Genomic DNA, 18,370 nt, shown 5'->3' on the forward strand with positions numbered 1-18,370 from the left:
GCAGCTCCTAGCCGGCTGTAAGTGGCACGGAGCGTTACAGTGAAGAGCAAGACCAGAAATGAGTGAGGTTTCTTCCCTGCTCAGAGCATTTTAATAGAAGTGATGGGGTGGTACATCCTCTGCAGGCAGGAGCTGATGACTGTCCAGCACCAGGACTGCGTCTCACCACTACCTTTTCCTTGTCCCCACCTCTGGTGGTCCCAGTCCTGAGATGCTCTCTACAGCATGTCCCATCACCTTGGGAGGACGCAGCTCATGCTGGTGTCGGCAGCGTGAGCCAGCCATGATACTGCTGGGAGCCGGCACCGTTCCCGCTGCCAGGCTCTTCACAGGCAGTGCTGGAGACAGGGGCATGCCACCCTCCGCACGCCGCCCCGCAGGGAGGCATCATCCAGGGTGAGGAGGGGGCCGCGGGGCAGCCCCCGGCCGGTCGCCATGCTGGCCACCTCTCCGGGCAGGAGAGCCCGGCTCCAGAGCGCAAAGCCAGCCAGGTGACCCACAAAAGCTGCCGCGGTGCTGAAGTCCCCGCCGGGGTGGTCCTGCTCCCCGCCCAGCACCAGTGAGCCACCGGCAGGAACTTCATACCCCTGCCTGAAGCCGGAGCCAGCAGCCAGCAGCCGCCTGTCCACATAGAAGCGGTACTGGCCCTGGCCCGAGGACCAGGTGAGGCAGAGGTGGTGCCATTCACCATCCAGGAGCGGCGTCACTGGTAGCTCCCGAAGCTGCCCGTCCCCGATGACAAACTGTGTGGAGCCGGGGAGGTCCCTGCCACAGCCGCGCACGGCCAGCTCGCTGCCGCTGTCCTCAGTGGTGTAGGAGAGGAGAGCGCCGAGGCAGGCGGCTGGGGTGGCCACCCAGGCACACAGCGACAGCGCCCGCAGCCCCCGGTGTGGCCCCAGCCCCAGGATGGCCACATGCTCGGCAGAGGTGTTGGGGAAGAGCAGGACAGCACCGGTGTGGCAGGCTGGGGGGGTGGGTGCCGGGGTGGGGAGCCTGTACCTACCCTCTCCTGGCTGCTGGGGGGCTGGCGGCTGCTCCTGGGGGACCATGGTCACAGCGGGGAGCACCAGTGCCACTGTTCGGGCGCCGAGTGCTGCGCTGTGAGCGGGCTCTGCATCCTCCCTGGTTGCTCCATCATGCCCAGCATCAGCCGGCCGCCAGTGCCCTTCCTGCTGCCGGCGTTGCTGCCACTTCCTCGCCTTCGGGCGCTGAGGGCTGGGGGTGCTGGGGGCCACCCGGCCATGTGGCTCCCGCTCCCGCTGGCTGTCCCAGCTCCGGGCAGCATCCAGCGGGCTGTGTGTCTTGGTGCCAGCTTCCCCCGGTGCACCCAGCGGGTGGGTGAGCAGGCGGTGCGGTGGGCTCAGGGCACCCACTGTTCCCTCCAGCCGCTTCAGCCTGCGGTGCAGCCGCCGGCCGGCAGCGGCCAGGCGGGCCAGCTCTGCCCCCAGGGCAGCCCGGGCGGTGGTGGCCGCCTCTGCCTGCTCCGCCAGTGCCCTGAAGCGTCCGTCGATGTTGTAGGAGATGTTGTAGTTGCCGGCGATGCTCTGGAGATGGCTCAGTGTCACCTCCTGGAGCCGCTGAAACTGCAAAGGAGTGGGGCGAGGTGGGGTGAGCCCACGTCCCCGTGCACGGCTGGCCCCGGCCTGCCCCAGAACGCTAAGTGCCCCCCGGACAGGCCGGGTTGTGCCTCCCCCCCACCCCGGCACCCACCTGCTCCTCCAGCCGCAGCAGCCGCAGGAGCAGAGGGCCAGGGCGGGCGCTGGGCCCCTGGGTCAGGCTGCTCTGCAGGGCAGCAGCGAGGAGCAGGCAGAGGGGCAGCGCTGTCCCGGCCATGCCGCTGCCGGACGGGTTCTGCCTGCGCGGCCGGGCCAGCCCCGGCCCCCGCGGGGTCCCCCGGGGCAGCCTCCACCATGATGAGATCCGCAGCCACCGCTGGCGCGGGCCAGCAGCCGCCATCAGTGGCCAGGGCTTGGCGTGGGCCGTGGGCCTCTGCCCAGGCGCTCCCCGGGGCTCCGGCTGCCCGGGTCAGGGGCCGTGAGGTGAGGGGAGGTGTGGGGAGACCCTGGGTGCATGGCCCAGGTGGCCCAGCCGAGCGGGGCAGTGGGCTGGGCAGCCGCATGGCAGGGTGGGCAGGATGGTGCGGGCAGGACAGTGAGGGCAGGGCAGGATGATGCGGGCAGAGCAGCACGGTGCGGGCAGGGCACGACAGTGCGGGAGGGCAGGATGATGCGGGCAGGGCCGGTGATGCGGCCAGCGCTGCGCTGCGCTGCGCTGCGCTGGACGGCTCTGGCAGGCCAGGACGATGCCGCCAGTCTGGAGCCACCAGGGGGCGGTAGCGCCCATTGTAGGCGGAGCTTCATTCCCGGTGGGCGGGGCTTCAAGCGGGCGGTGCCGGTGCCGAGGGGGCGTGTCCCGCGGCGCGTGGCCGTGACGCGCGGCTCTGCTCTCGCCCTGTACCCTTGAGCCGGCGGCAGAAGATGGCGGCGGCGCCGGCTCTCGCCCATCGCATCACCCGCTCAGGTGCGCCCGGCCCCGCGTCCCCCCGCGCCCCCCCGCGGGGACACCGTGTCCCCTGCCCCCCCTGTACTGCGGACAGCCCCACCGCCCCTGCCGGCGTCCCCCCGCCGTGGTCAGGGTGCCCCATGGCCTCCCTCGGTGGGTCGGGGTGTCCCTGTGTCCCTCCCTGTGGGGCTGTGCCCTGCCCGGCCCTACCTGCTGCTGTGCCCCCAGGTGTGCTGCCGCTGTGCCGCCGGCTGCCGGCGTGGGGCAGAGCCATCCGGCAGCCCCCCAGCCTCCCGCTTGCCCCATGTCGTGCCTTCAGCAACAACAAGATCCAGGTGGAGATGAACGAGAGCTCAGGTACAGCCGGTGGCACCTTTGCGGTGTCACCCTCATCCTACGGGGAGTTGTGGGGCACAGGCAGGGCCCCTTCCCTGCCTGCCCCATGGCATGTGTGGCACTGGGCATGGAAACTACCGAAGCCCCACGTATTCCAGCTTCAGCTGCTTAGGACCCTCAGAGAGGAGCGTTTGAGGACGAGGGTGTCACATCAGGTGGCTGGGGGCTGCTTGGGTGCCACAGGCGAACCCTAGCTGTCACTGTGGACAGACCCCGTGCCCTGCCTGTGCACCGTCCCCTCTGCAGGGTCCCTGCTTTGGAGACCTGGTGGAGTGGCAGGCGCTCCTCTGGGGAGCAGCTGTTGGGATTGCTGTGTCCTGCCTGCCAGGAATAGCTGTCATGGGGCCATGTTCCCGCACCAAACAAAGGGTGCCCCTTCTTGAGGCTTCCCAGAGCCTGCCTGAGCCTGCCAGGGCCCTGGGTGCACCCTCATGTTGTCCGCAGCCTGAGCAGGGCCGCAGCACACAGACCAAGTACTCCAGCACCTTTTGGGGTGGGGACAAGGGCTCAGAGCCTTTCCCGCAGTGCTGGACAGGGTGGCAGAGCTGCTGGCGGGGTGGGAAAGGTGTGTGATCCCCTGGGCATGGGATGTTTGCTGTGATAGCAGCAGGAGGCTAAACCTTATCCAGTGAGCCCAGAGAGAAGGGAGCTGATGGACAGTGTTACCCCAAAGGTGTCTGGTCTTTGGGACACGGTGTGTTTGTCAATGCACCAGGTTCACCCCTGGCTCAGTGAGCCCGGCTTGCAGGCAGGTCTGGCCTGTTCTTGGCCACACTGCTCTGAGGGCATTTTGAAGAGCCAAGAGTGGGAAGACACAATCTGGGTGAGCTGGGAAGCATGGAGGCGGGTGAAGTTCCTTTGGGCAAGGCACTGCAAGCAGTGTGTCAGTGGGGTTCTGATGTCTCTGTGTTTACCATGGTGCAGGTGTCGCCACAATGAAGTTCAAGAGCCCCCCAGTCAATAGCCTCAGCCTGGACTTCCTCACCGAGTTCTGTATAAGCCTGGAGAAGCTAGAAAATGACCGGGCCTGCCGTGGCGTCATCATAACATCCGTATGTGTTGTCCTGAGCTGGATCTAACGTGCAAGCAATGGGTTCCACTCCCTTCCTCGTGCTTGGTCTCTTGGCTCCATGGTCACTGGCACAGGAGGGAAATGAGGCAGCTTTGATCAGCTTTGGAATGAGGGGAGGGGATTCTTGGAAGTGCTGTGCTCTTTTTTCTGTGCCCTTTTCTAGCACAATAACAACAACCAAGTATTGTGATTTGTCGTTACAATCAAAGCTCCTTACCTGCAAAGCTGACACGTCCCTTGAGATCTCTTGAACTGTCCAGAGGGAGCTGCTAGGAGATGCCAGTGTTTATTTTCGGATGTGATGCTTGTACAAAGTGGGTGCCTGGGAATGGGACAAAACAGGTTTTGTGCTGCATGACTGATGTACCAGCACAGGCATCCTCATAATAAGAACTCATGCTGTGCACAAGGAGTCCCAGCCCTGCAGCCCATGGTGATGGGATGATCCAAGCTGTGGGAGCACTGGGGAGATTGTTTCAGAACCCCAAAAGACCCTGGTTCATGTCATATTTAATTAATCCTTTCCCTTTCCTCAGACTGTAGGTTGAGTGCATTAGGGTCATCCCTGAGCAGTGACTCTGAGTGATATCTGTATTTTCCCAATTCCAGGCCATCCCCAAAATCTTCTCATCTGGGCTGGACATCACCGAGATGTGTGGGAAGAGCACGGAGCACTACGCTGAGTTCTGGAGAGCTGTGCAGGAAATTTGGCTCCGGCTGTACAGCTCCAACATGGTGACACTTGCCGTAATCAATGTATGTTCTTCAGACCCACTGTCCCAGTCACCCTTAGCGGTCTATTTTGTTTGCACCACGTGGGCAGGGACAGCTTAAGCAGCTTGTCAGTGCTGAAACAAACACAGGGATGTTGTTGTTGGGATGTCTGGGCAAAGTTCATGTCTGTTGGTCAGCGTATTGGGGTGTGGGAAGGTCTGGAAGCGTGGGATGCTGCAGGTTCCATGTATGTAAGCTGCAGGAGCTCTGGGGTGTAGCAGCATTTCAGCTGCATGGAGAGCTTGCATGGCACTCATGTTCTGCCAATGGGGGCTGAGGTGCCCTCGGCAGTGTTTTGTGCAGCAGGAGCCATACCCTGCCCCAAGAACTTGGCTGGAGGACGAGGAGGAGGGCTTAGGTAAGCGGTAGAGCCCAAAGGGACATCAGTAGCAGGCACGTGCTGGAGAAGCTGGTTGGTGTAGGAGCAGGCGAGAGGGTGCCTGTCACACGCCCACTGGCTGCTTTCTCACTGATGGGACTCTAGGAGTTGCCTAGTCACTTGCCTGCTGCACTGCTTTGCTGGAGGGGAGGAGGTGGGAGGCAGCCATGCATTGCACAAGTGTCCCTAGTCCTGTGGGCAGCAATGCTTCTGGCAATGCAGTTTGTTGTAAGCCCTTTTTCACTGGGTTGTGTTCCTCCAGCCACAGCTCTTGACTAGCAGGGAAGTCCTGTCTGAATCTCAGTGTCTGTAGATGGGCTGTTACCTGCTTGGTGTCTTGTTCTCATGTTTTGGTGCAGTGCTGCTTTGGCATTTCCTGGTTCTGTATCTGCCTGTAGACTGTCTTTGAAGGTAATTGGGTCTCTGATGGCTTCACGCAGGCATCCTGTGTACCAAACACTGAATAGTGGCAAAGATAATCACAAATGGAGGTTTTATAGACAGAAGGTATTACAAAGGCCCTGAAGAGAACTGTTTCTGTGACATTTAGGTTTACAAACTCAACTGGTGTTAAAGACTCAGGTATGGTTACAAGAAAATGCTTTAGCAAATAACCACTGTGGGATTTGTGATCTGAGTAACATGGATCAATTAAGAAGAGAGCAACAAAGGGCATTGAAAAATGAAAAGGGTAAACCATGGTAAACCTACCAGATATCTTCTTTAGGGCTGTTTCAAACCAGGTAATCGGAGACTTAGGGATTATCTATTCTGTCAGTATTTGTAACCATGACCTAGACTCACTCCTTCCTTCTCATTGCCAGGGGTCCAGCCCGGCAGGAGGCTGCCTCATTGCCTTGTCATGTGACTACAGGATCATGGCAGAGAACCCCAAATACACCATCGGCCTGAACGAAGCCCAGCTGGGCATCGTGGCTCCCTTCTGGTAGGCCAGTGTCTCCCACTTCTAGTGTTATGTGTTGGTCTCTAAAGAGAATTAATCTTCAAGGAGTTTATGAATCAGTTTAATTGGCCACTGAGATGTAGTTTTATGTGTCAGTGATCAGGCAGCTGCAGGAGACAGCACCTCATTTCTCTGTCCTGTAGGCATCTGAAAAGCTTTCAGGCTGCAGAATGTCCTCACATCCTTCATCAATGAGGACCTCGGTTCTGACTCTGCAGTCAACTCTGAAACAAGTTCTGGGAGATCTGGTCAGGCTCAGACTGGGAATATGCTTTTCTCTGGACACACGCTGTGTACCTGCAAAATACCGTAACTGTGAAGATCTCAGAAAGCTTAGGGACACCACTATGCTAAGTCACAGGCCCTTGATTGCCCTGAGAACGTGGCACTTAGGGGAAATAGAGCAGTTCTCATGAAGAGGAGGGGGAACTTTGGTAGAACCCAAAATGACTCTGCTCACCTGACTTTGCACAGCGTGGCTGAGCCTACAGCCTGAGGAGTGAGACCAAGCGTGCTCTTAGCTTTGATGTCAGTGCAGCTGGTGCTGTGTGTTCGTTTCCCTGACCGTGGCTTTGCCTCCCATCTCTTCTAGGTTTAAGGACACATTTGTGAATGTTGTGGGACAGCGAGTTGCTGAGCGCTCCCTCCAGCTGGGCTCCCTGTACCCTGCACCTGAGGCCCTCAAGTTTGGCATTGTGGACGAGCTGGTGCCAGAGGAAAAGCTCCAGGAGAAAGCTGCAGCTGTTATGGCACAGTGGTTGGCCCTTCCTGGTACGGGTGGCAGGGGACCTGTCAGAGGGTACTGTCGGAGTGGACCTCATCTGGGTGGGAAGGACAAGCACCCCAGCTGGTACCTGGGAGCTACATGACAGTTCTCATTTAAAGGGAAGGTGTGGATGGCTGGGATGTAGGAAAGCTCAGCACAGCAGTCCAGGCAGCCTTGGGCTAACAGAGATGGACTGGCCAGTGCCCTTCTATGGGAGGACACTGTGCTGGGTGTGCAGGGACATGACTCCAGCTTGGCTCACCCTGTCAGCCCTTGCTGAGTCAATCTGGAGGTGCGTGAGCCCCAGATACAAATTGAATCTCTGTGTCTGTCGGTGGAGGTGTTACCCCATTCCTGGTAACTGCCATGGAGCTGGGGTAGAAGGCAGAGTGAGAGTGCCTGGCTTGCTGCCAGTTCACCTTTGTGGTCTGGATCAGCCCTCGGCACTCTGCTGAGCTGGAGATAGTGATGAGGGTGTGAGGACAGACGGCACAGACATTATATGCATGTTTGAGCTGCTCTGTGACTGCCAGCACAGGGTTCCTGGGCTGGGAGACAGCTTCTTGTGGCCAGGGCTAGGTGTGAGCTATCCCATCCCATGCCACCTCCTGGGCTGCAGGGAGCTGTAGCTGTGTAGCACCCCTCAGCTGCTTTTCATGTAGGAATCTGAATGAAACTGCACAGAAAGAGGGGTCCCAAGACTGTCACTTTGTGTCCCAGCCTTGGAAGAGGGTCCCTGAGCAGCTCTCTGCCGTCTCGCTGGTGTTAAAGTGGCACCTCAGTTCCAAAGAGTGGGGAGCGCATCTCATCTCTCTCCTAGCTTGCAGGAGGCACCATGCAGATCCTTTCCCAGAGCCCTAAATCAGAGCAGGAGGAGTCTGCCCTGGTGAAGGTGTCTGTAGCACACAGGAGCTGGAGCAATTTGGGGTTCCCAGTGCATGGGGGGGTTGGTCGTTTCTTCACTATCGTCATTAAAGCACAGTGAGAGCGCGCGTGCGACATCTGTGCCACAGATGTGCTGCCGCATCATTGGCCTTGGCTCTGTGTGTGTATGGGTGCTCAAGGCCTCAGTCAGCTCCAGCAGCATCCACGTATTCATATAGAGTGGCACAGGCCCAGAGCCTGCTGTTGGGATAAGCCCAAGGGGACGCAGCTGCTGGCTTCCATACAGCATGCTTGGCATGAGCAGACTGTCTTGCCAGAGGCTGAAGGGTCTGAGTCGTTGGGAGCTTAGAGCCAGAGCAGTTTCAAGTAGCAGAGAATTTTTTCTGGTTACTGCTGTCCTGAGCCTGGTGTTTATTGGGATGGGGGCTAGGCTCTGGAGAGTACAAAGAAAAGGAGGTGCACAGTTTCCTGTCATCTGTCCCAGTAGAGCAGTAGTTTCAGCAGTAGAGATCATGATTTATTGTATCAGAATTTATCCAGTTCAGCTTCCAGCTGGTGGGGTTTTCTTACACCTTTCCCTGCTGGTCTAAGGAGCCCTTTGTTGTGCAGTACCTCCTCATTTGGAGGCACCTGCACGGGGGGGCAGTGGCTGAGAGCTGGTCAGGGTGAGGACCATGCACATTCCTCATCCCCACTCTCTGCAGACCATGCCCGTCAGATCACCAAGTCCATGATGAGGAAGACACTGTTGGACCGCCTGGTAGCTCACCGGGAAGAAGACATTAAGAACTTCATCAGCTTTGTCTCAAAAGAGTCCATCCAGAAGTCACTTCGCATGTACATGGAGATGCTGAAGAAGAAGAAGAGCTGAGGAGCCACCCAGGGCCCAGTCTTAGGAGCCTGAAACGCTGCAGCAGCTGTAGACTTTCACAGTGAAGTTGTCTGCAGTGTCAGCAGTTGGTGATGTGCTACCTGCTCCCATGGCCGCCCCAGTCGCCCCTTTAGTCCCCATAGAGTGCCTGACACCACTGCTGCCTTTCCTGAGAGTGGGAGAGCAGTCTGCTCAGTCCCCTGAGGAGCAGACAGGGAGAGGGTCATGACACCGCTGTGGCCTGAGTCCTCTGGTTCTTGGATGTCCTCCCTCCTATCCAGCAGTTAATCATGAAAAGAGATTTGTCAATAAAGTCTTCAATGAGGTAGGAGATGGATGCTTCATTCCCAGCCTGTTGGTCACCGCTTCCTGGCTGGTGGCCTGTCCCCAGGCTCTGGTCCATGGTGGGTTGAGGGGTCTGGGCATGGCTGGTGGCTGGCTGCGACCCTTCTTCAGACCAGGATCTGGAGCAGCCCTTGTGCAGGGGTGGTGGATGGGGCTGCAAGGGGTGGCTTCACAGGGTTGGTGGTGGGAGCTGAAGCTGGATCGTGGTATGAGGCCGCAGGACAATTCAAACCGTCAGCCTCACCTCAACTGGGTAATGGTCACTGACTGCCAGGGCCTGGAGGAGGGCGAGAGTTAGGGAGGTGTAATGCAAGGTGTAAGGCAATGGTGAGCCCCTCACCGTGCTGGTGGGACCGGCAAGGAGGCTGTGATTGCCCTGCCAGAACCTGCCTGCTGGAGGGGGACACGATGTCTCCCACCTGACACTCAACACACGAGGCTCCAGTTTTGCACCTTTTATGGAGGTAGCCTGTGGTTGGCACTGGCAGGGGGGTGCCTGCCCTCTGAGACCCCTGCGTCTTGCCTGGGAGCCATGTGCCAGCTATGGGTGGCTGAAGATTGTTGGATTGCCCCATGCCCTGGAGCCCTGCCTGCACCTGCCCACGAAAAGCCATGCAAAACCCTGTGTGCCTCATCTCTCCCCTGCCAGGGACAGACAGATCCCCACTCCTGTTTCCACCCACAGGTCCCTTGTCACCCTGAGCTTCCACATGCCTGGCGCAGGAGCTGTGCAGGAGCAGACAGGCACTGGGCACACGTGCTGCAGCCAGAGCCAGCTCGTGCTGCTGGAGCTGCTTCAGCTGCCGTTTTGAGCTGATCCTTCAGTGCGGCAGCTACATGGCAGCACTGAGCTGCCTAATCCCTGCTAGATGTCAGCAGCCCCTGGGCCAGTGCTGCCCAGGGCAGCTCAGCCTTGGTGCCTGTTTGAGCCCTGAGTTTGCAAGCCCGGCTCACCTCTTCCTGCTCCAACTGGAAAGCACGCTGGAAGTTGTAGATACCAGCGGAATCGGGCACGATGCTTCTCTTCAGCTTGGCGCCACACACCACAATCCTGCCCAGGAGACACGGGTGGTGGGTCCAGCTCCTGTCCCCACACTCAGGGTGGTGAGGGATGGGCAGGGGGTGCCAGGAGGGGAGCCAGCCGTGTCGTGGCAGCACTCACCTGTCATAGGCACAGTCTGACCTCCCCACTGTGGTGTCGGTGCCATCCGGGAGCAGCCACTTGAAGATGTCGCTGGTGCGCAGGCGGATGGATGACCAGTCACTGTGCTGCACATAGGCGCAGTCGGCGTTGAAGTCCCCCAGGAACATGATGTTCTGTAGCAGGGAGATGGGGGGCTTGGGGTGGTTGGGGAATTGGGCTGTCCCCAAACAGCAGCCTCCCGTGCCAGGAGATGGGGCAGGAGCAGGGTCCCCATCCCACCGCCTGCCTTGGTACAGGGAACTAGTGTGGGTCGAACAGTCCCCGCAGCTCAGCGCCCACCCTCAGTGCCATCCCCAATGCTGGTGACACTCACATCGGTCCCCCACTTGTTGACAATGGCCAGGTAGACATCGTAGAGAGCATCAATCTCAGTGACAGCATCATGTGGGGCTGAGTGCAGTGGCACCAACACAAAGTCCTGCACCTCTGACAGGGAAAAGAGATGTCAGCCCCATGGCTACCCCATGCCACCACCCGGGGCCATTTGTCCCCCTGCTTACTGGTGTTGGGTGCTGAGACCCTCAGGATGAACGGCTCCCGGCTGAAGACATCCTGGGGATCCTCATACTGGTAGGTGTCCACCACAGACACAACATCTGTCCTGCAGGGCCAAAGGGGTGATGACCCTGGGGCTTGGCATGGCCCTTTTGTCCCCTGCATGGTGTCAGTAGCCCCGCGGTGCTGCAGGCAGGCGGCAGAGCACCCAGCCCATTACCTGTAGATGAAGAGGTACATCTCCTTGTAGTTGTCCCGTCCCAGGGGGTCGCTGATCTCATAGTCGTATGGGGACATGGACACACTGTGGAGAAGCAAAGGCAGGATGGTGACATTTCCAGCACCAGTGACATGGCTGGTACTATCCTGGGGTGGCACTGATGGGTGGCCATGGGGTTGGCACCAGCCAGCCCTGCTGTGCTGTCCCCGTGCACCACTGTGCCCTGTCTATGGGGTGACATGGGTGCAGTGGCTCCAAGCCACCCTGTTGTCCACACCACCTGGGGCATGGCAGGACACGAGGCGGCTCCATAGGGACGCTCCTCACCTTCACGTGCAGCAGAGCTAAATTAGGTCAATGAGCAGCCCCAGGCTTTGCAGAGCCTGGCGTCGCCCTCCCCGCCTCGGCTGCTGTGTGGCTGTGCTGGAGGGGACACCAGAGGGGTGAGGGTGCGGGCTGGGTGTATCTGCTCCAGCACAGCAAGGCAGCAGCAGCCTCCATCCAGCCCTGGCCCCTGCCTGTACCCAGCCAGTGAGGGGCTGCCACACTGCCATGGGCACTTCCAGCCCACCCCAGCAGCCCCTTTTCTCACTGGGGTGCCTGAGCCGCTCACTTCATAGCATCATCTGCCACTGGGTCCATCCCGGGGTCCTGTGAGCTGTGGTCCCTTTCCATGCTGTGTGCTCCAGGGGAACAGCAGCTTTTGCAGGAGTTTTGTACCACTTGTATCCCTCTTCCCCTCCCGAGGTTATTCCCAGTGTTTTTTCCAAAGCTTCAGCTTGCTCCAAGCTTCAGCCGCAGCACTTTCCTCCCATTCCCCTTTCCAGAAGCAAGCCCTCTGCTAATGGATGACTCTGGTTTTGCCCTTTATTGCTCAACCAGCTTGGCTTTCCCTGTAACACTGATGTCCCAGACGGGTGCTCCAGCCCTGCTCGTACCTGTTGAGCTGCTCCATGAGCCGGGTGACGGCACTGAGGTCGGAGTCGCGCACCTCCTGCACCAGCACCACATCGTAGCGGCTCAGGATCTGCAGGACCAAGAGGGACAGTGATGGTGAGAGCGAGCCCATCTACTGCCTGGGCACCCTGACATGGTGCTGGGTGCAGCACCACAGGGTCCTGCATGTCCCTCATGCAGGGTGTGTGCCTGGCACCCCACCTTGGTCCCCAACAAGCCTTCATCCACCCAGGACATCCCCAGCACTGGGGTGCCATCCCATCCCCATGGCACAGGAGCCATGGATGTGTTCCTGGCACAGGAGCCACCTCTTGGGCCCACCCCAGTGCACAGCCCATCCCTGCACGGCACCGGCTGCACTCACGCTGATGATGATGCCCGCCACTTCCTCGTTGGACATCTTGGTGTCACCGAATGCCTGGATGTTGAAGGCACCAACGCGCAGCGTGGCAGTGGCCAGGCATGGGAGAGCCACAGCCACAAGGTACAGTGCCAGCACCACGGTTCCCATTGGGAGCGATGCTCAGCAGGGATGCAGTGATGGGAGCCAAACTTTCAAACTGCTTTAGATTTTGGGATAGAGCAAAGAAAACCACCCCATGTAGGTCCTCCCTAAGTCCTGGCACACAGTGTGCCATGGTGGGTACTGCCTGGAGCAGCCCGTGGCGCTGGCAAGGGCTGTCTATTGGCTTATTGGTCCCAGGGGAAGCTGACTCTTGTCCTGCCTCCATGAACCCTCTCAGTAGCACCTCTGCCAGCCCGTAGGATGACCCAGCTCTGCTCCCCAACGGGATATCTCCATCACCCACCACTACCGGCACCCTGGGCTGCTCCACGTCCTTAAACCTGATCACAGCCTGGGTGGGTAAGGGAGCGACTCCTCACCCCAGCTCATCCCAGTCCCTCCCAGTTCATGGCTGAAGGTGCTGATCCCAGATCAGTCCTTACCTTGCCGAGTGCGTGACACTTCTGCCCTCCCAGCAGCAGGATGGGCGGCTTTATTCCCGACGGAGTTGCCGGAAAAGCAGGATGAGTCGGACACCCCCGTGGGGTTTTTGGCACGGCTCTGGGCTCCTTCCTACATTGGGAAACCCAAACCCCATGGGGCGGCGGGGTGGGGCTGGCACAGCCACTTCTGTGCCGATGCATCGCAGGGTGTCTGGAGAGGTGAGGCAGTGCTGGAGCATCTCGGCAGGGCTGGGTGGGTGCATTGGACTCAGGGTGCTGCAGACAGAGTGGTCCCCAGGTCACAGTGTGGGGCACAGCAACAAAGCAGGTGGTGAAGAGCGATGGCCTTAATGTGAGTGATTCAGACAGTGTAATTAGAGGGGAGAGGAGGAAATTGTGTGGTGTCTGGTCAGGCAGGCTGAGTGCTGCCAGCCTCGGCGAGAGGGGATGGCTGCAATCCACTGCAGCAGCTCTGGGGGTCACCCAGGACAGCCCCGGTGGAGCTGTCATCCCACACACCGGCACATGGCATCACCCTGCTCATGACATCACCCTGCTCATGACATCACCCCGCCGAGGGAGCGGGCGGCTGTACCAGGGTGCCAGCAGCAGGGCAGGCAGGGAGGCGATGGCTGCTCATGCCTGGGCTCGCTGGGCTGTCCCGTGCATCCCAGGTTTCTCACCCTCACACCCAGTCACGGGATGAGTCTGGTGTCCCTCAACGCTGTGCCGGCACCGAAACCCCCCCAGGAGGCACCGAACCCCCTGGGAACTGACTCATGCCTTCTGCTTCCCCCCACCCTCGCTGTCAGCACCCTGTCAGCCACCCCACATCCAGGCAGGTTCCAGCAGGATGAGGCTCTGCAAGCTGTCAGAAGAGCATCCTGCATCCCGGCAAGGGGCTCACATCCTGCCCAGAGACTCTCAAGCCCTTCCTGGTGTCTCTGGTTTTGCTGCTGGCAGCTCAGAGCTTGTCACCCTGTGGGTCTGGCTCTCTCAGTGGCAGGAGGGGACCCCCAAACCTAGGGAACATGCTGGTTCCAGCCCTAGTGGGGCTGCCCCTGGCAACGGGGCAGGGGGCTTGGGCACAGGGGGCTGCTGGGGGCGCTGAGAGGAGACTCCCTCCAGAGGTGCAGGGGCTGGAAAGGACTAATTTTTTAATGGAAACAGAGTATCCCACTCCCACAGAACCACTAGGACATCCTTATGGAGACAGCAGGCAGCTTGGCTGGCACTGGCGGTGCATGGGCTCCCACCAGGGGTGCAGGTGCATGTTGGGGTGTCCTAGTAGCCAGCACGGGGATGGGTTCAGCGGGATTTCAGAGTCACCTCCACCGGGAAATGGTCGCTGACAGCCAAAGCCTGTGTATGGGGAGAAAGGAGAGAGGTGGCTGAGCTTGTCCAGACCCTCACCACTGTCATGGGCAGCTGGGACCCCAATGCTCCAACCCCCAGATTCAGAGCATACCCCAAAATGCTCAAGCTGGGGGGGTTGCATCAGTGCAGAGGTTAGGGTTAGAACACCCTTGGGTGCACACTGGGGAACAGGGAGCCCACCGTTGCCCCCAAGAGGTGAGGTAGGTTGGATCCCAGTGCCAGTGGGATTATGTGCCCGGCCCTCACTCACATCCTTGCTCTGGAGGTGGAAAGTCTTCTGGAAGTCATTGACGGTGGCAGAACCGGGCTCGATGTCCTGGCGCAGTGCGGTGCCGCAGGCTACAATGCTGCCAGGGCATCACGGGGGTGTTAGTGCCCGGAGCATCCCCTGCACCAGCACCCTCCCCTGCCACGGCACCCACCGGTCATAGGCGCAGTCGGTGTCACTGACGGTGGTGTCGGCGTTGTCGGGGATGAGCCACTCGCAGGCGTCAAGGGAGCGCAGGCGGATGGACGGCCACTGGGTGCTGGTCACGTAGGAGCAGTCAGCGTTGAAGTCGCCCAGGAGGAAGATGTCCTGTGGGGCAGTGAGCTCTGTCCCTGCCCGTGGACCTTAGGGGGCACCACGTGCTCCCAAAAACATCAAGGGGCAGAAAGAAACCTCCCCAGCACACTGGGGGCAAGCTCCCAGTAATGGTAGTGGAGCCACCCAGCAGCTCCTTGCCTGAACATTGCTGAGGTGGTACCTGCTCCGATGGCCATGAGGGGTGTCCCATGGGACACGTCCGTGCATGGTGGCTGTACGCCAGGCTGCCCCAGGCTGGAGCTGAGCTCTCCACCACCACTTACATGGGTTGCCCACTTGTTGACAACATCAGTATAGACGTCGTAGAGCGCATCGATCTCTTTTGCTGCGCTGCTGGGCTCGGCGTGCAGCGGCACCATCACAAACTCCTCCACCTCTGCTGGACAGGTGGCTGTCAGCCCCCAGCTCGGGTGCAGCACCCGGGAAGGGAGTGGGAACCCCGGGAACTACCCCGGGCCAAGCCCCAGCTACCAGCTGAGAAAAGCTGCCAAAGGGAAAGGGTGCATTGGGTTTTTTTGGTCTGCTGGAATTTCCAGTGGGGAGTTGCATCCCCCTGCACGTGGTTTGGGGTTTGCTGCTTGTTTCCCATCAGTTTTTCCAAGACACTGGGGGTTTGGGAAGGAGATGTAGGTGGAAGAGAGATGGGGGAGTGTGTGCATCCTTAAGAGGTTCTTGGGAGGTGGAGGTGATGGCACGGGGTAAGACATGGCACAAGGTGGGAGATGGCATGCAATAGGGATGGCAGGTGATGCGGCATGGCAAGCAATGGGGAATGGTACATGATGGGAGATGACACCCAGGGGGAGGAAGCAGATGGTGGGATACAGCACAAGATGGGAGGTAGCATGTGATGGGATATGGGACAAGATGAGAAACAGCTGGAGATGTGAGATGGCACACGACTGGAGAGAACACATGGTGGGAGATGACAGTGATGAGAGATGGCACATGGTGGGGAACAGCAGGCAGTGCTGGCCATGCTGCGCAGGTACCCAGGACCCCTGGGCACCCATGGGTGGGAGAAGGCCCTGATGCAGTGAAGGACCCCAGCGGAGCCTCTGAGCTGTGCTCCAGGGTGCAACCTCCCTGGCTGGCATCAGCCCTGTGCAGAGGGGACCCTGTGCCAGGTCAAGGCAGCCCCAGCACCGGCTCTGCTCACGCGTGGTGGGTGAGGAGAACTTTACAATGAAGGGGTCCCTGCTGAAGGCATCGGTCCCACAGGAGCCGCAGCTGTCATTGTAGTAGTAGCTTTCCAGCACTGAGACCATGTCCAACCTGAGGGGGAGAGCACAGCAGCCTCCAGCACCACTCCTGATGCAGCCAGTGCCCCCAAATATGCCCACCACCCTTTGGGGGCAACTGGGGAGAACAGCAAGTGACACAGGGGATGCTGGACCCGGGAGCATCCCTTACCTGTAGATGAAGACGTACTGCTCCTTGTAGCTGGTCCGGCCCAGGGGGATGCTATCCAAAAAGCTGTATGGGTGCGGGGACATGCTGGGGGTAAGGTACAGAGAGACTGAGAGGAGGCTCCTGGTGCCCCTCAGCACCCATTGGGCTCTCTCTGGCTGAGACAGAGGTGACCCGGCACAGCGAGGCTCCGGCTGGGATCTGCCCCAGCATCCCCTTTGCAGGGACCCCTCGCCCTGTGCTATCGGGGGCACCTGTTGAGCTGGTCAATGAGTTTCTTCACTGCGCTCAGGTCAGCATCCCGGACCTCCTGCACCAGGGTGATGTCATATCCCGACAGGATCTGGGGGGACAAATCAGAGCTGCTCGCCCCGGGCTGGGAGCTGCTCCTGGGGCACCAATGGGTGCCTGGGCTGGGCTGTGAAAGCTCCCAGGCTGGCAACAGGAGGGCAGGAGGGACCCCAGAGCCAGGGACGGAGCTCCTCTGCCAGCATCCTCTGGCTTGGAGGAACCCAAGGGTGACACAGTGCCCTCTAACACACATCTATCTACCACCCACCACCCCAGCAGCTTCTCACTTGCAGGCTGCTCTGAGTGAGGAACTGAGCAGCATCAAGCATCACCCATCCTTGGATGGGGACTGGCAAGAGTGGAGATAGCCCAAGGTTGGAGATGGTGATGGAGGAAGAACAAATGGATGGATAAATGGAGGCTTGGATGGATGGATGGATGGGTGGGTGGGAGGATGGATGGATGGATGGATGGATGGATGGATGGATGGATGGATGGATGGATGGATGGATGGATGGATGGAAGGATGGGTGGGTGGGTGGATGGATGGATGGATGGATGGATGGATGGATGGATGGATGGATGGATGCTTGTAGAAAGCTGGTGTCCAACTGTCCCAAGCTGGCTGCATCACAGAGACCAGATTGCAGCCAGGACTGCTCCTCTCCCCCCAGCACTCACAGAGACGATGATATCTGCGATGGTCTGGTTGGACATCTTGCTGTCCCCAAACGCCTTGATGTTGAAAGCGCTGATCTTCAGCATGGTGGCCATGTGCAGCAGGAGAGCTGCAACCAGCAGTGACAGCACCTGCTTCGAGGCTGCCATCCCGTGTGCAGACGACAGAGTGGCAGCCCTCCTGGCTAGGATGGGGATTTGGCACAGATGACGGGGATGTCCAGGGCATTCCCACCTGGCCATACTGATTTCACCGGGAGGTGTCTATTTTCTAGTGAACACCAGGACTCAGGGATGGTGCACCCCTGTCCCGCTATTGTGCTCCTGCCTCACATAAGGCCTCATGCTGCCTGCTGCTCCTGGAAGGAGGCCAGAGTGGATAACTCACTGGCAAAGGAGCAAATGCCATTTCATGGTGACGCAGAGCAGTTCCTCATCCACCCAGGTGCTTCTCCTGGCCTGGGATGTGTCCCAGCAGTCTGGGACACCAAGGTTCCTTTGCTTGTCCCTCTCCCACCCCTCCCCAGGGTCTGTGCCCCAAATGACCCTACAGAAGCTCTGCTGGGACACAACAAGGGACGGATCCCCCCCAGCCCGACACACCTCCCCACCTCCCCACCTTCTTCCCTGCCAGGAGCACCCTCACTGGGGTGTTCTGCTCCCCGACACTGCCCTGCCCCATCCTCACCCAGGCTGGAGTCTCCCCGACTCCCTGGCGAGCAGCGCAGCAGCTCCCACCCACTGGGAAAGGTGTTCAGGAAGTATTTCCCGTGGCACCCGGCTCCCTCGGGTAATATTTCACCAGCGGATGGGATCTGAGCCCAGCTCAGGTGCCCTGAGTGTCTGATCCCGCCAGGAGTCCCAGTCAGATGGGTTGGGAGGACCAGCAAACATCCCAGCCTTCGGCACACCTGATGCCCAACATGAGGTTTGCTGCCTCCAGGCTCACTTTTTCTTCTGCTCTGATTAAATCCTCTCCATTCCCCACCTGTATCCTTGCTACGGCTGCAGGTGCTGGCACATCTAAAGCCGCAGTTCCTCCCGTTGCTAACGCAGTGATTCGGTAGTGCCATGATTCAGTAATGTTGTGATTTGGTCATGGCAAAAAGCGCCCAAAGCCTTGCAGACCCTCCCTCCTCCCAGGGAGTGCAGCAGGTCCTATAGAGGACCGTATCCGTCCCGGGTGATGCTCCTGAGCTGTGCCCGGGCTCAGCCTCGGCAGTCACGGCAAAACTAAGCTGAGCTACAGA

At 59.6% G+C, this 18,370-nt stretch overlaps 4 protein-coding genes across 6 annotated transcripts; 1 reads left to right on the forward strand and 3 right to left on the reverse strand.

The window, feature by feature from the left end:
* Window positions 1-110: 110 nt before the first annotated feature.
* Window positions 111-2,177, reverse strand: PTX4 (pentraxin 4). The gene is made up of 2 exons (XM_065686379.1): window positions 1,711-2,177; window positions 111-1,583 (listed from the first exon to the last, which is right to left on the reverse strand). The coding sequence occupies exons 1-2, from the start codon at window positions 1,954-1,956 to the stop codon at window positions 327-329; spliced, it is 1,503 nt and encodes a 500-aa protein (XP_065542451.1). The 5' UTR covers window positions 1,957-2,177; the 3' UTR covers window positions 111-326.
* Window positions 2,178-2,393: 216 nt separating this feature from the next.
* Window positions 2,394-8,937, forward strand: ECI1 (enoyl-CoA delta isomerase 1). Its single transcript, XM_065684065.1, has 7 exons — window positions 2,394-2,520; window positions 2,731-2,859; window positions 3,823-3,950; window positions 4,580-4,726; window positions 5,948-6,069; window positions 6,680-6,858; window positions 8,443-8,937. Exons 1-7 carry the CDS (start codon window positions 2,478-2,480, stop codon window positions 8,607-8,609), a joined length of 915 nt encoding a protein of 304 aa, XP_065540137.1. The 5' UTR covers window positions 2,394-2,477; the 3' UTR covers window positions 8,610-8,937.
* A 148-nt stretch (window positions 8,938-9,085) lies between these two features.
* DNASE1L2 (deoxyribonuclease 1 like 2) lies at window positions 9,086-12,792 on the reverse strand. The gene is made up of 9 exons (XM_065684066.1): window positions 12,779-12,792; window positions 12,195-12,393; window positions 11,812-11,900; window positions 10,874-10,957; window positions 10,630-10,759; window positions 10,472-10,582; window positions 10,117-10,271; window positions 9,909-10,005; window positions 9,086-9,231 (listed from the first exon to the last, which is right to left on the reverse strand). The coding sequence occupies exons 2-9, from the start codon at window positions 12,339-12,341 to the stop codon at window positions 9,181-9,183; spliced, it is 864 nt and encodes a 287-aa protein (XP_065540138.1). The 5' UTR covers window positions 12,342-12,393; window positions 12,779-12,792; the 3' UTR covers window positions 9,086-9,180.
* Window positions 12,793-13,916: 1,124 nt separating this feature from the next.
* Window positions 13,917-17,849, reverse strand: LOC136016597 (deoxyribonuclease-1-like). 3 transcript variants are annotated; one of them, XM_065684063.1, is made up of 9 exons: window positions 17,809-17,849; window positions 17,124-17,305; window positions 16,406-16,494; window positions 16,155-16,238; window positions 15,901-16,016; window positions 15,005-15,117; window positions 14,578-14,732; window positions 14,406-14,502; window positions 13,917-14,140 (listed from the first exon to the last, which is right to left on the reverse strand). In XM_065684063.1, exons 2-9 carry the CDS (start codon window positions 17,268-17,270, stop codon window positions 14,087-14,089), a joined length of 855 nt encoding a protein of 284 aa, XP_065540135.1. In that variant the 5' UTR covers window positions 17,271-17,305; window positions 17,809-17,849; the 3' UTR covers window positions 13,917-14,086. The 3 variants fall into 3 exon arrangements, with proteins under 3 accessions (XP_065540135.1, XP_065540136.1, XP_065540133.1); XM_065684064.1 differs by lacking the exon at window positions 15,005-15,117 and having other exon boundaries at window positions 15,926-16,016; XM_065684061.1 differs by lacking the exons at window positions 13,917-14,140; window positions 14,406-14,502; window positions 14,578-14,732 and having other exon boundaries at window positions 15,117-16,016.
* Window positions 17,850-18,370: the final 521 nt, after the last annotated feature.

This window comes from Lathamus discolor, chromosome 6 (genome assembly GCF_037157495.1).
Source record: "Lathamus discolor isolate bLatDis1 chromosome 6, bLatDis1.hap1, whole genome shotgun sequence".
Classification (NCBI taxonomy): domain Eukaryota; kingdom Metazoa; phylum Chordata; class Aves; order Psittaciformes; family Psittacidae; genus Lathamus; species Lathamus discolor.